General features: G+C 43.1%; 1 protein-coding gene and 1 non-coding gene across 7 annotated transcripts in view; both read right to left on the bottom strand.

Moving 5' to 3' along the window:
- Positions 1 to 8,143, bottom strand: part of marchf6 (membrane-associated ring finger (C3HC4) 6) — a 79,933-nt gene extending 71,790 nt beyond the window's left edge. For 5 of the 6 annotated variants that reach the window (XM_063069811.1, XM_063069815.1, XM_063069816.1 and 2 more), the window contains exon 1: positions 7,895 to 8,092. In XM_063069811.1, the coding sequence (XP_062925881.1) occupies positions 7,895 to 7,913 (19 nt within the window). In that variant the 5' untranslated portion in view covers positions 7,914 to 8,092. Of the gene's footprint in view, positions 1 to 7,894 lie in introns of all 6 variants that reach the window. The other variant, XM_063069817.1, reaches the window with a different exon arrangement.
- A 4,644-nt stretch (positions 8,144 to 12,787) lies between these two features.
- trnat-agu (transfer RNA threonine (anticodon AGU)) lies at positions 12,788 to 12,861 on the bottom strand. The gene has a single exon. It is a non-coding gene; the product is annotated as a tRNA-Thr (tRNA).
- Positions 12,862 to 13,153: the final 292 nt, after the last annotated feature.

The following is a 13,153-nucleotide window of genomic DNA, read 5'->3' as shown; positions in this document are numbered from 1 at the left end:
CTAAACCCTAACCTGACACCTAACTCCCTTCTCTGTTGGCATAACCACCCCTACAAACCTAAAAAAAACTAAATTTGAACCAAGACCTCTGCAAAATTTATACCCAAACCATTAAACCAAATTGATTAGTTTGGCACACACACGCACTACTTAAAATGAAGATAATTGCAGTTTTTTTTACCGAAAATGTTAGTTCAATAATATTCCTACCTGATGAACTTCAAGTTGAAATTTAAACAAAAATGCTGGAAACAGCCTGTATGTGGAAAAAGTGGTGCTGATGTTGCAGGTCGGAGACCTATTATCAGAACTTAAGGTAACTGGCCAATTCTCAAAAGGCTTGTCACAGTCTTTGTCCCACTAACTCAAACTTCAAAGGCAATATTGAGGGAACAGATGGAAGTAAAAGTACAAAGTTTTTTGTCACATTCTTAAGATCATGCTCTGATTTGCTAAAAAAAAAGTCATTGTGGTGCAGGCTAAAGTCCTCAGGGAAAAAAAAATGCACTTCTTAGGGTTTCCTGTGTATTTTAACAAAGATAGTACAGGACGGTTTAAGCAAATTGTCAATAGTCATCTTCAGTGAGAGTATGTAGATTTCAATATTTATTGACTGAGATTGATTTAAACCACATTACAGCTAAATGAATGAGACACTAGAGTAACCTGAATTAATTCTGAGGATTTCTAGGGCCACTTCCTCACATTTACCTTTAGGTTATCACCCAAGTCTACCTGGCACCACAGTTCAAATCCTGGAACAACTTTGGCTAAACTGATCCTAAACTAAAACTGAGCATTCAGGCAGCATTTTATGGGCATCAGCAGAACTGTATCTCTCCTCCCCATTCCACTATTACCAACAAGCATCATCATAAGGTAAATGATCAAGCCTAGTTCAATAAGGCTTGGAAAAGCATGTTAGGAACAGCAACCAACAGAGAAAATACATCTGTAACCCAACATTCAATAGCATTACCATCATTGAACCCCCCCCAATATGAATATCCTGAGGGTTCACCATCAGTCAGAAATTGGGGTAGCATATACACAATGTGGGCACAAGAGCAGGTTAGAAATGGGAAAACTTGAAGCAAAATACTTACTTCCTAACTGCTCAAGGCTGTCTACAATCTGCAAGATACAAATCACAAGTATGATGGGATACGCTCCATCCACTCACACAGCAGCAGTTAGTAGCATCTTCAGGATACACTGCAGCAACTCAGCAAATCTCCATGGACAACACATCACAAACCCACAAACTCAACCAGCCAGAACAACAAGGCCAGCAAAAACATGGGTACACCACTACCTGAAGGCTGCCCTCCAAGACAGACATCATTCCAACTTGGAAATATAAGTACTGTAACACAAGAAAGTTTGCAGATGCAGGAAATCCAAAGCAACACACACAACATGCTGGAAGAACTCAGAAGGTCAGTCAGTCAGTCATGGAAATGTATAAACAGTCAACATTTCCTTGTCAACTTGTCCACAAGAAGGGTCTAGGCCAGAAATGAATGTTTATTCATTTCCATAGACACTGTTGGAAACATATTGCCATTCTTACACTGTTGCTAGTTTAAAATCTTGCAACCTCCTCCCAACAACATTATGGATATGTACACCCATACCTCAAAAAGCAATGTGTGAGAAGCTTATTTGTTTGCTTGTGTATCCTGGCATAACTGGTCTTTAAATTAGGCTTAACTGAGGACTCTACTGAGTTTCTTAAACAAAAACATAGTAATGATATATCCAGCTGCTTTCTTCTGATTTGCTGAGCAATTCCAGCAACTAGAGAGCAACTCACATCAAAGTTGCTGGTGAACGCAGCAGGCCAGGCAGCATCTCTAGGAAGAGGTACAGTCGACGTTCTGGGCCAAGACCCTTTATCAGGACTCAATTTTACTGACAGTGGGATCTGAGGGAGACGGGGTTGCAGAGTGGTGGTGGGGGAAGGGGAGGCAGGAGTCACAATAGCAGCACATAAAGACCCGGCCTGGAGTTCAAGGCTGGAGTCGCAGTTGGTGGCTGCGCAATCGCTTTGAAGGGTCCTGACGAAGGGTCTCGGCCCGAAACCTCGACTGTACCTCTTCCCAGAGATGCTGCCTGGCCTGCTGCATTCCCCAGCAACTTTGATGTGTGTTGCTTAAATTTCCAGCATCTGCAGAATTCCTCGTGTTTACCAGCAACTAGAGATTTGTTTTTCACATTCCCAGCATCAATATTTTTTAAAATTTTGTATCCCATCCCAGGGCATTGAAGACCTCACTTTTGGAAGTTAAACAATTCAATTCTAGTCATATTTATATTTCTTATTAGTTTATTTCTTCCTCAGAACAATTGCTCTTAGAACTGCTTTTGCATCGATGAGTCACCCAGAATAAATCACCAAAACTAGTCCACTCAACTACGAAATTAAAAAAAGAGAAATTGATTTAATTTTATAGACACATCCCTCAAGATTTCAGAATGTGTACACAATTACTGCACATGAGATCAAAGCTTGGCCAATGAGATCAGTTGAATGAGGTCAATGAGGGCAACTGGGCAGCGTAGCAGTTAGCTCAATCACTTTGCAGCATTAGCTTTGTAAGATTGGGGTTCGATTCCTGCCACTGTCTATGAGGAGCTTGTCTGGTTTCCCCATGAATATGTAGGTTTCATCTGGGTACTACTGCTTCCTCCCACATTCCATAAGACAGAGGAACAGAATTAAGTCACTGGCCCATCAAGTCCGCTCCAACATTCTATCAATGAAGATTTATTATCCCCCTAAACCACTTTCTCCTCCTTTCTCCCCAAAAATCTTTAATGCCCTTAGTAATCAATAACTTATCAACCTCTGCTTTAAATATACTCAACACTTGGCCTCCACAGCCTTCTGTGGCAATGAATTCCACACATTCACTACCCTCCAGCTAAAGAAATTTCTCTTCATTCCTGCTCTAAAGGAAGATCCCCCTATTCTCAGCTGCGTCCCCTGGTCCTCGACAACCTAAACATCCTCCCACATCCACTCTATCTAGGTCTGTCAATATTCGATAGGTTCCAATGAGATTCCCCCCTCATTCTTCTAAATTCCAGTAAGTAGAGGCCCAGAGCCATCAAATAGTCCTCACATATTAATCCTTTCATTCCTGGAATCATTCTCGTTAACCTCCTCTAGACACTTTCCAATGTCCGCAATCTTTTCTTAGTAAGGGGCCCAAAACTGTTCACAAATACTCCAAGTACAGTCTGACCAATGTCTTGCTTTCATGTTCTAGTCCACTCAAAATGAATTCTAGCGTTGTATTTGTCTTCCTTGCCACTGACTGAAAGTTCAAAGTAAATTTACTGTTAGAAGTACATATACATCACCAGGTACAACTCTGAGACTCGCTTTCTTGTCGGCGTACTAAGTAAAATCAAGCACCATAGAATCATTGAAAGACCACACACAACAAAGTGGACAAGTAACCATTGTGCAAAAGGCAGCAAACTGCCATACAAAAGAAAAATAATAAAGAAACAAATGTTGTGGGAACAGTTCAATGACTAGGCAAGTGAAGTTGAGCAAAGTTATCTTCTCTGGTTCAAGAGCCTGATGGTTGAGGGTTAATAATTGTTCCTGAACCTTGTGGTGCAAATACTGTAGTTCCTATACCTTCTTTCTGATGAAGGCAGCGAGAAACGAGCATGTGGTGGGGTCCCTGATGACAAATGCTGCTTTCCTGCGATAGCGCTCCATGTAGATAAACTCAACTGTGGGGAGGGCTTTACCCATGATGGACTGGGCCGTTCCCACTACCTTTTTTAATAGGTTTTTCCGCTCAAGAGTACTAGTGCTCATAACAGGCTGTGATGCAACCCGTCAATCTACTCAACACATCTACAGATCTATAGAAGTTTGTCACAACCTGCAAGTTAATCTGTAGGGAATCCTGTACGAGGACTCCCAAGTCCTTTTGCACCTCTGATTTCTGAATTTTATCCCTGTTTAGAAAATGGTATACATCTTTATTCCTTCTACCAAAATGAATGACCATGCACTTCCTACACCATATTCCTTCTGCCACTTCTTTGCACTTTCTCCTAATCTGTCTAAGTTCTTTTGCAGACCCCCTGCTCCCTCAACACAACCTGCCCCTCCAACTATCTTTGGATCATCTGCAAACTTGGCCACAAAGCCATTAAATCCGTCATTGCAAATAATAAAAGTTTGGGGTGAGTTGTGGGCAACTGTGTTGGTGCCGGAAGTTTGGCTACAATCCCAGGACAATCTTCTCTGACTTGATTTGATGCAAACAACACATTTCACTATGTGTTTCAATGTACATGTGACAAATAATGCTAATCTTTAATTTTAATCTTTAATATGAAAATACAAAGTTAACCCAAAATGTTATCTTCAGTTTATTCTAAGAACTTAGATCCGTCAGCGTAGTGTCTTCTACAACAGCTATCTACTCTCAGATTCGGAAAGTAAATTTGACTAGGGTTTACTCCTCTCAATTATAATTCAGTTCTACATTGGCCAGCTTAAACTGCAATACTGTGGAAATCGTAATCCCAAAATACCAGGGCTTTTTTGTAATGTAGCTTATCTCCTGATCACCAAGCAGAGTTCAAAAAGTCACCCAAGTGCAACTTCACCAGTCTCTGACCAAAATATTAGTTTCAATCTATGTTTAAGCTACAGAGGTACATCTCATTCCCTCAACCATGCAGGTTCAGTCTGATGCAGTGCCACTGATCCACCTCAAAAATTCCAACAGTACTGGCAGTACATTTTGTATCAAAATTTTCAAAACTTGGTCCATTTTATTCAGGGCTTCATTTTAAAGCACAACAGAAATTTTCAGCTGGAGGCCAATTAACTCTACATCCATCTACCACCAGAAATTTTATTCATATCAATGGCAGTGACACATTGGATAATAAGTGAAACACTGTGGGACTACTAAACATCCTTCAGAAAGTGATTGTTATACTTCTGATAAATATGAAGTAGAACTATGGTTAAATTCCAGCAAATGATGATTGCTGTCACTTATACAGTGATGTAACGATGCAGAGTTCCAGATGTACATTTGTATCTTGCAATTCAAGTAGCTGACTGCCAATTTCAAATTTACAGAAGTGTTACAAGATCACCCACAAAAGATGACCTCCCTCCACACCACTTTAATCTCACACTCAAGACAACCTATTGATCCTCAAAGTCGAGAGACTCCGAAAAGCAGACTTGTGTTACAACTGCAATTCCCCTTTAAGAAAATATCAGTGGGGAAGGCGCGCTGGGCTACAGGAATGATTGAAACGCAGAGGCCTTAGACCCTCATTCCCAACATTCTGCTGGCAAATACACAGTCTATGAAAAATAAAACTGAAGAGGGTCAGAGTAAGATTGTGAGTACTAGAGGGCTATTAGAGACTGCTGAGTACTTTGTTTCATAGAAACGTGGTTAACTCTGCTATTTTGGACACAGTGCTGCAGCCCAATGGCTTCATCATTCACTGTAAAGACAGGTCAGTTGAGTCCTTTAAAGGTAGAGGAGAGGGAGTATGATTCATGATTAACTCATCATGGTGCACAGACGTGATGGTTCTGTCTCATCTTCTTCACCCGACCGGGAATATCCAGTGGTCAAGTGACTATTTTATCTGCTGAGGGTGTTTTCCGCCATCATCCTGGTAGCAGTGTACATTCCACCTCAGGTCAATGTCAGGCAGGCACTGGAGGAGCAGAACACTGTTGTCAATAGTCACAAAACAGCGTACACTGATGCCTTCCCTCTCCTTGCGCCAGTCGTCACAGACTTCATCAAGACCTGCATGAATGAGTGTGTGCCTTTGAGAACATACCAGGCATACCCAAACCAAAATCCGTGGATGAACCTCTCACTCAATGTCAGCGAGATTAAGCAGTCGATTATTGACTTCAGGAGGAGGAAACTCAGAGGATCAGTAACTTTAAGCTTCTTGGTGTTATCAGTTTAGAGAATCTGCCCTGGGTCCAGCACATAATAGCTAGTGTGAAGAAAGCATGGCAGCACCTCTACTTTCTTAGAAGTTTGTGAAGATTCGGCATGTCACCTAAAACTTTGACAAACTTCTATAGATGTGTGATAGACAGTATACTGCCTGGTTGCATCACAGTCTGGCATGGAAACACAATGCATTGAACAGAAAGGCCTACAAATAGTAGTAGATACAACCCAGTGCATTATGGGTAAAGCCCTCTCCACCACGGAGCAGATCCACAAGGAATGCTGTCGCAAGGGTGCACCATGTCATCAAGGAGCCCAAGCATCCAGGCCTTGCTCTTCTCACTGCTGTCATCAAGAAGGATGTACAAGAGCTTTAACTTCCACACCACCAGGTTTAGGAACAGTTATTACCCCTCAACCATCAGACTCTTGAACAAGGGGATAACTCCACTCGCCCCATCACTGAACTGTTCCCACAACCTATAGATGCACTTACAGGGACCCTTCATCTCATGTTGCCAATATTTATTATTTAATTTTTTTCTTTACTTTTGCATTTGCAGTCTGTTTCTTGCATCGTGCAAAGTTGCTTTTAGAGTCAGATTGAAGAAGGAAACATAATTATGTTTAATAAATGAATTGGTTTCAATTATAATTGACAAAAGGAAGAACATTTAATATTTGAAATATTTCATTGTAAACCACCCTTTTCGTGGAAATGCTGAGAAGGTCAACTGAATTATCATTCCCTGGAGTACCCAACAAGAGCTTGAGCAACAATAGATTGCTTTTATAAAAAGGATGTAAACAAAGCAGTTGCCAACCAACTGAGGGAGGCTGGATTGAACTAACTTGCCTCATGTTGGGCAATATTAAAACTTTAACAACATTTGTGCTCAATATATGCATGAAAGTAACCTAAAAAAAAATTCTTTATGATGTACAGTATTAGAAAAGGATCTGGTCAAGGCTTCTCATTTGTGGTATGCATTCCCCAAACATACCCTCCAAAAATCATAACCCTGCAATTATATTACAAAATTTTAATTATGAACATGCTAAGTAGTCATAAAATTATAAACATAATGGAGAGGTTCAGATGTCAACTACAAGAAAATCCTACAGATTCTAAATACTCCAATGATTATTTCAAAAGTTACACTTATTTGTTTCCAACAAATTGTTCTATTTATATTATGTACACAATTGTTCAAGGCGATTAATCCTTTAAATCTGAAACCTACTGAACGCTGCCACACCGCAGCAAAACAAGTAAAAGCAACATGACCAAGAACTTCCTCTTACTAGTATCTGACTACTCCATTAACATGCATATTCGGAGCAAACCTATAAAGTTTTTGGTCACCTGTCCTAACGTTGACTGCCTTAGATTTAGCACCCTTTATTGGGAAGCAGTGTTTCACAATATTTTTTAAGGCGTTGGCCAATGCAACATATTATTTTCTCGCCGTGACAAGTAAAAGTTTTGCTTTCATGACAAGTTCCACGTTGAACAATATTCCAACAGCACTTCAGTGGCACTGGTGAAATGCCTCCATTTGCTGCCGAGACCGCGTGTCCCTTCGGAAATCCACCTTGTGTGAAACGTCAGCAGAAGCAAGGCTGAACCCTTGCCCCAATAACCATCGCCATCCCTCGGACACAGACCATCACCTGATCTAATCCCCTTCTGAACATTATGTTACCGTCACGTATTTGGGGGCGAGGTTTAGGAACATTTGCCCGATCCGGACTGTCCCCGAACATCGAAACCGCGGCCTGGGCTTGGGTTGCAGAGAGTTGCCGCCTCCCGGGGCCGCTGAATGGCCTACTCCCCTGCCCGATCCCCGGCCTTCCCCAGCCTCGCCAGATCTCTCCCCGGGCCCAGGTCGGTGGCGGTCCCCTTTCCTCACCCTCCTCGGTGCTCTCCATGGCGGCTCGGCAGAACAGTTGCCTGCTCTGGCTGGCGGCGGTGGGGGCTGTGCCCCCGAGCTCTTCGCCGGTACTCGGTGTGGCTGCGGCCCGAATCGTCCCACCGCCAGAATCAATACGCGAGAGGAGAACGGTGCGACGCACAGCACCATTTACGGCCGGGACGTCGGTGCGCTCTACAGCGCCCCCGGGAGACGGTGTGGCCCTGGCTGCCCCAACCTCCCCGCCAAGGCTTGTACTCACACCTATGCCAACTGTGAGTCAGAATCACGTTTATTACCATGACATATGTCGTGAAACTTGGTGTTTTTGTCATAGCAGTACAGTGCAATACGGAGAGGAAAATATTGTACGTTATAGTACCGTCCCCCCCCCCACCACCTTATGCTGCCGCCTTCCCCCTGCAGTTCGCGTACCGTTCCAACCATTCAACAGACGATGCCATTGCCATCACCCTCCACCTGGACAAAAAAGACACGTACGTTCAAATGCTGTTCATAGACTTCAGTTCAGCATTCAACACAAGCATTCCTCAGAAATTGATTGGAAAGCTGCACCTACTGGGCCTGAACACCTCCCTCTACAACTAGATCCCAGACTTCCTGACTGGGAGACCTCAGTCAGTCCGGATTGGGAGCAGCATCTCCAACACCATCACATTGAGCACGGGTCCCCCCAGGGCTGTGTGCTCAGTCCACTGCTGTTCACTCTGCTGACCCAGGACTGTGCTGCAACACACAGCTCGAACCACATCATCAAGTTCGCCGATGACACAACCGTGGTGGGTCTCATCAGCAAGAGCGACGAGTCAGCATGCAGAGAGGAGGTGCAGTGGCTAACAGTCTGGTGCAGAGCCAACAACCCATCTCTGAATGTGAACAGAACAAAAGAGATGGTTGTTGACTTCAGGAGCACATGGAGCGACCACTCTCCGCTGAACATTGACGACTCCTCCGTAGAGATCGTTAAGAGCACCAGATTTCTTGGTGTTCACCTGGCGGAGAATCTCACCTGGTTCCTCAACACCAGCTCCATAGCAAAGAAAGCCCAGCAGCGTCTCTACTTTCTGCGAAGGCTGAGAGAAGTCCATCTCCCACCCCCCCCAATCCTCACTACATTCTACAGCGGTTGTAATGAGATCATCCTGAGCAGCTGCATCACTGCCTGGTTCGGAAATTGCACCATCTCGGATCGCAAGACCCTGCAGCGGATAGTGAGGTCAGCTGAGAAGATCATCGGGGTCTCTCTTCCCGCCATTACAGACATTTACACCACATACTGCATCCGTAAAGCAAACAGCATTATGAAGGACCCCATGCACCCCTCATACAAACTCTTCTCCCTCCTGCCATCTGGCAAAAGGCACCAAAGTATTCGGGCTCTTACGACCAGACTATGTAACAGTTTCTTCCCCCAAGCCATCAGACTCCTCAATACCCAGAGCCTGGACTGACACCAACCTACTGCCCTCTACTGTGCCTCAAAGTTGCTGGTGAATGCAGCAGGCCAGGCAGCATCTTTAGGCAGCTTCCTGGAGATGCTGCCTGGCCTGCTGCGTTCACCAGCAACTTTGATGTGTGTTGCTTGAATTTCCAGCATCTGCAGAATTCCTCATCTCTACTGTGTCTATTGTCTTATTATTTATTGTAATGCCTGCACTGTTTTTGCACTTTATGCAGTCCTGGGTAGACCTGTAGTCTAGTGTAGTTTTTGTGGTGTTTTTACGTAGTTCAGTGTAGTTTTTGTATTATTTCATGTAGCACCATGGTCCTGAAAAACACTGTCTCATTTTTACTGTGGACTGTACCAGCAGTTATGGTCGAAATGACAATAAAAAGTGACTAGACCCGACTCGTTCCTTTTCATCGCTGCTTAAGGGTCTTGTCCAGAAACGTGAACTGTTTAGTCCTCTCCATGGATGCTACCTGACCTGCTGAGTTCCACCAGCATTTTCTGCAGATTTACAGTGTCTGCAGAATCTCTTCAGATAGATAGATAGATAGCAAAAAGAGGAATAGAGAGTTAGTGTTCATGGACCATTCAGAAATCTGACGGCAGAGGGGAAGAAGCTGTTCTTAAAATGTTGAGTATAGGACTTCAGGCTCCTGTACCTGCTCCCCATTGGTAGTCATGGGAAGGGGTCTTTAACGATGGAAGCCAGCTTCCTGAGGCACCACCTTTTGAAGATGTCCTTGATGATGAGGAACATTATGCCCAAATGTAAGTTACTCTGTGACATTCAGTAGTAGGAAATTTTTTTTTTAAAAAAAGCTCTTTAATGCCTTGAAGAAATAAAAGTAGTGTGTTAAGAAAGAGGAACCAACTTTTGGGTCTGCCTTCTCAGTCATGAGAGAATCTCTGGCACAGAAAAGCTTCATTGTTCCTCCCTGGCAGCCTGGCCTGTACTCCTTTGCTGTTTTGACATAACCTAATCCAATAATTTACCTTCTCCATTGCCTTGAGGATGTTGGCAAACTTCCTGGCTTTTTTTTTAAAAACTTTCTGGTGAAGGTTACTCCCACCATAATGCTGGGTTTTGTGCAGTCATCATCAGACATCCACACATCTGACCTCAAACTGGTCGGAAGTGAACGGCTGCATTTGTGCTTGCTTTATGTGAACAAGGAGTATATATCAATAATAGATTATTTCCCAAGTCGTTTGATGAATGTCAGTGCCCTAACTGTACTGGAACAGTTTGGGTAAAGAGAGATGCAGCAAAATCTGAGCCTGGAGAACCTGCAAGCTTTGTTGTATGCAGCATATATTAGCAATTCTAGACATCAGCAGAGTGAAACCCAAACAGAAGGTACCAAAAACACTCAGCAGAACAGACAGGCTCTCTGGAGAGAGAAACAGAGGAGCCTGACACATTGATTCTATTTCTTTCTCCACATGTGCTATCTGACCTGCTGAGTGTTTCAAACATTTTCTGTTGTTCCAGCATCTTTATTTGTTTTCTTTTGACAGAGTAAATCAAATTAGTTGCGGGCTGGCTTCAGTGATGCAGAGGAAGCACAGATGATATTGAAACTTAAAGACAGTTTCAGCAGATCACTTTTTGATATATTCACGCATGCTAGGAGCTACACTCGCATTCCCATCTACATCAACAGAGCTATAGTGGAGCGTGTATCCAGCTTCAAATTCCTTGGTGTCCACATTTCCGAGGATCTCACCTGGTCCCCGAACTCCTCCATCCTGATCAAAAAGGCGCAACAGCGTCTTTATTTCCTGCGGAGCATCAAGAAAGCTCACCTCTGTCCCAGGATACTGACGGACTTTTACCGCTGTACCATTGAGAGCATACTCACCATCTGCATCTCAGTGTGGTATGGCAATTGTCCCGTATCGGACCGCAAAACACTCCAGCATGTGGTGAAAACTGCCCAGCGGATTACCGGCACCAAATTGCCCACCATTGAGAACATCTCCCATAAACGCTGCCTGGGCAGGGCGAAAAGCATTATCAAGGATGCATCTCACCCTAATCATGGACTTTTTACTCTCCTCTCATCCGGTGGGCGCCACAGGAGCCTCTGCTCCCACACCAGTAGGCACAGGAAGAGCTCTTTCCTGAGGCTGTGACCCTGCTGAACCTCACATCACAGCGTTAAGCAGTATTGCACCCATATTGTACTGTCTCAGTACTTTTATATTTGTGTGCTGTAGTACTTAACTTTTATTTGCAGTTATTTTGTAAATAACACTATTCTTTACATTTCTGGTTAGATGCTAACTGCATTTCATTGGTTCTGTATCTGTACATGGCACAATGACAATAAAGTTGAATCTGATCTAATCTATTTTTAATGTTATTTTCTAAATGAACATTGGTTGGTTTCATACCTTGATATTAAAGCCAGAACAAAGGATATTCCAATTCATGAGATTACAGGTTATGATGGAACATAATTCTGCTCCTGTTGCCGATTCTTTGAGTTGCTATTCAGAGTCCATACTATTCTTAGCATATAGACATAATTTAGTTCCACAAAAACTATGCCAGGCATTCCTTTACAATATACCTCCTCCTTAAATACTTCTAACCACCTCTGGAGCAAATAATTCTAGGGATTCCACCACTTGCCCAGAGAAGAAATTTTTCTTCACTTGATTGTGGCTGTCCCACTAATTTAAATAGTGCCACTACTGTAGATTAATGAGGGCAAAATCTAAATATGTTTTCCTTGCAGTTGGCTTCTATATTTCGTTACTGTTGCCTGCTTAGTATCCTTTCAGAGCCATTTCTCACCATTGAAATTAATGGTCTCTAAACCGGCGCTAGGCCTGACTAGGTGCAGTTTCAGTTTTCTGCGGGGAAATTGCAGGATCTTGGTGCCCTGCCAATGGTTACATTGAGAGTCCAATGTCCGAGAGCTTTTGGAATAACATTGGCGACGCCCTCCCAGAGAATCCACGTGAGTGGCCTTCAGCAGTGTTCTACATCGTTACTATGGCTTTCGCTACAAAAACAAATATTATGCACTTGCGCTTTAAGGGGACTAATTGAAGGTTAACAAGGACGAAAATGATGATTTATTATTATAATTCCAATTAATTAGCAAAAATTAGCTGTAAAGAGATGATACTTAAATCAAGATTCCTCAATTCTGTGAGGTAAACTGAAGGCAAGACGGAAGAAAAGGGAATTCCCGTTTATTAATTATTTATTAATCTACTATGCATACAAAACAATATTTCACCGAAGGAGACCAAACAGAAGGTCCACACAGGATGATTTACGAAACCGCCCATCTGCGAAATGATCTAACGCTATAAAATTTTGCGGATTTAGTACTTTAAACATTTTTTCAATATACGTAAGACATACTAAACCTGAAAAAAGAACTGAGGTGAAGAACCTCAGCAGCAGGCACCGCTGGGATTCGAACCCAGGATCTCCTGTTTACTAGACAGGCGCTTTAACCAACTAAGCCACGGCGCCGCTATAGCTACTTGGCATCCAGACTACCAAATATTGACAGCCACACAATGAAAATTTATAATTGCTTCTGCTGTTTTCTGGTGTTGTTTTAAATCGAAGAGTACATTGATGGATGTCCCTGCAAAAATAATACATATGCGCTGGGATGGGGGGGGGGGGTGCCATTCATGCAATGCAGTTCAGAAGACTGCATGAGAAGGAATTGCACAGCAATTGCCGCGCTCGCTGTCCCGACACTGTAGAAAGTTAGAATTAATTATTACCACCCCGCACGCTTGAGTGCTCCACACTG

This window comes from Mobula hypostoma, chromosome 17 (genome assembly GCF_963921235.1).
Source record: "Mobula hypostoma chromosome 17, sMobHyp1.1, whole genome shotgun sequence".
NCBI lineage: Eukaryota > Metazoa > Chordata > Chondrichthyes > Myliobatiformes > Myliobatidae > Mobula > Mobula hypostoma.
This window is presented reverse-complemented; position numbering and strand designations above follow the sequence as displayed.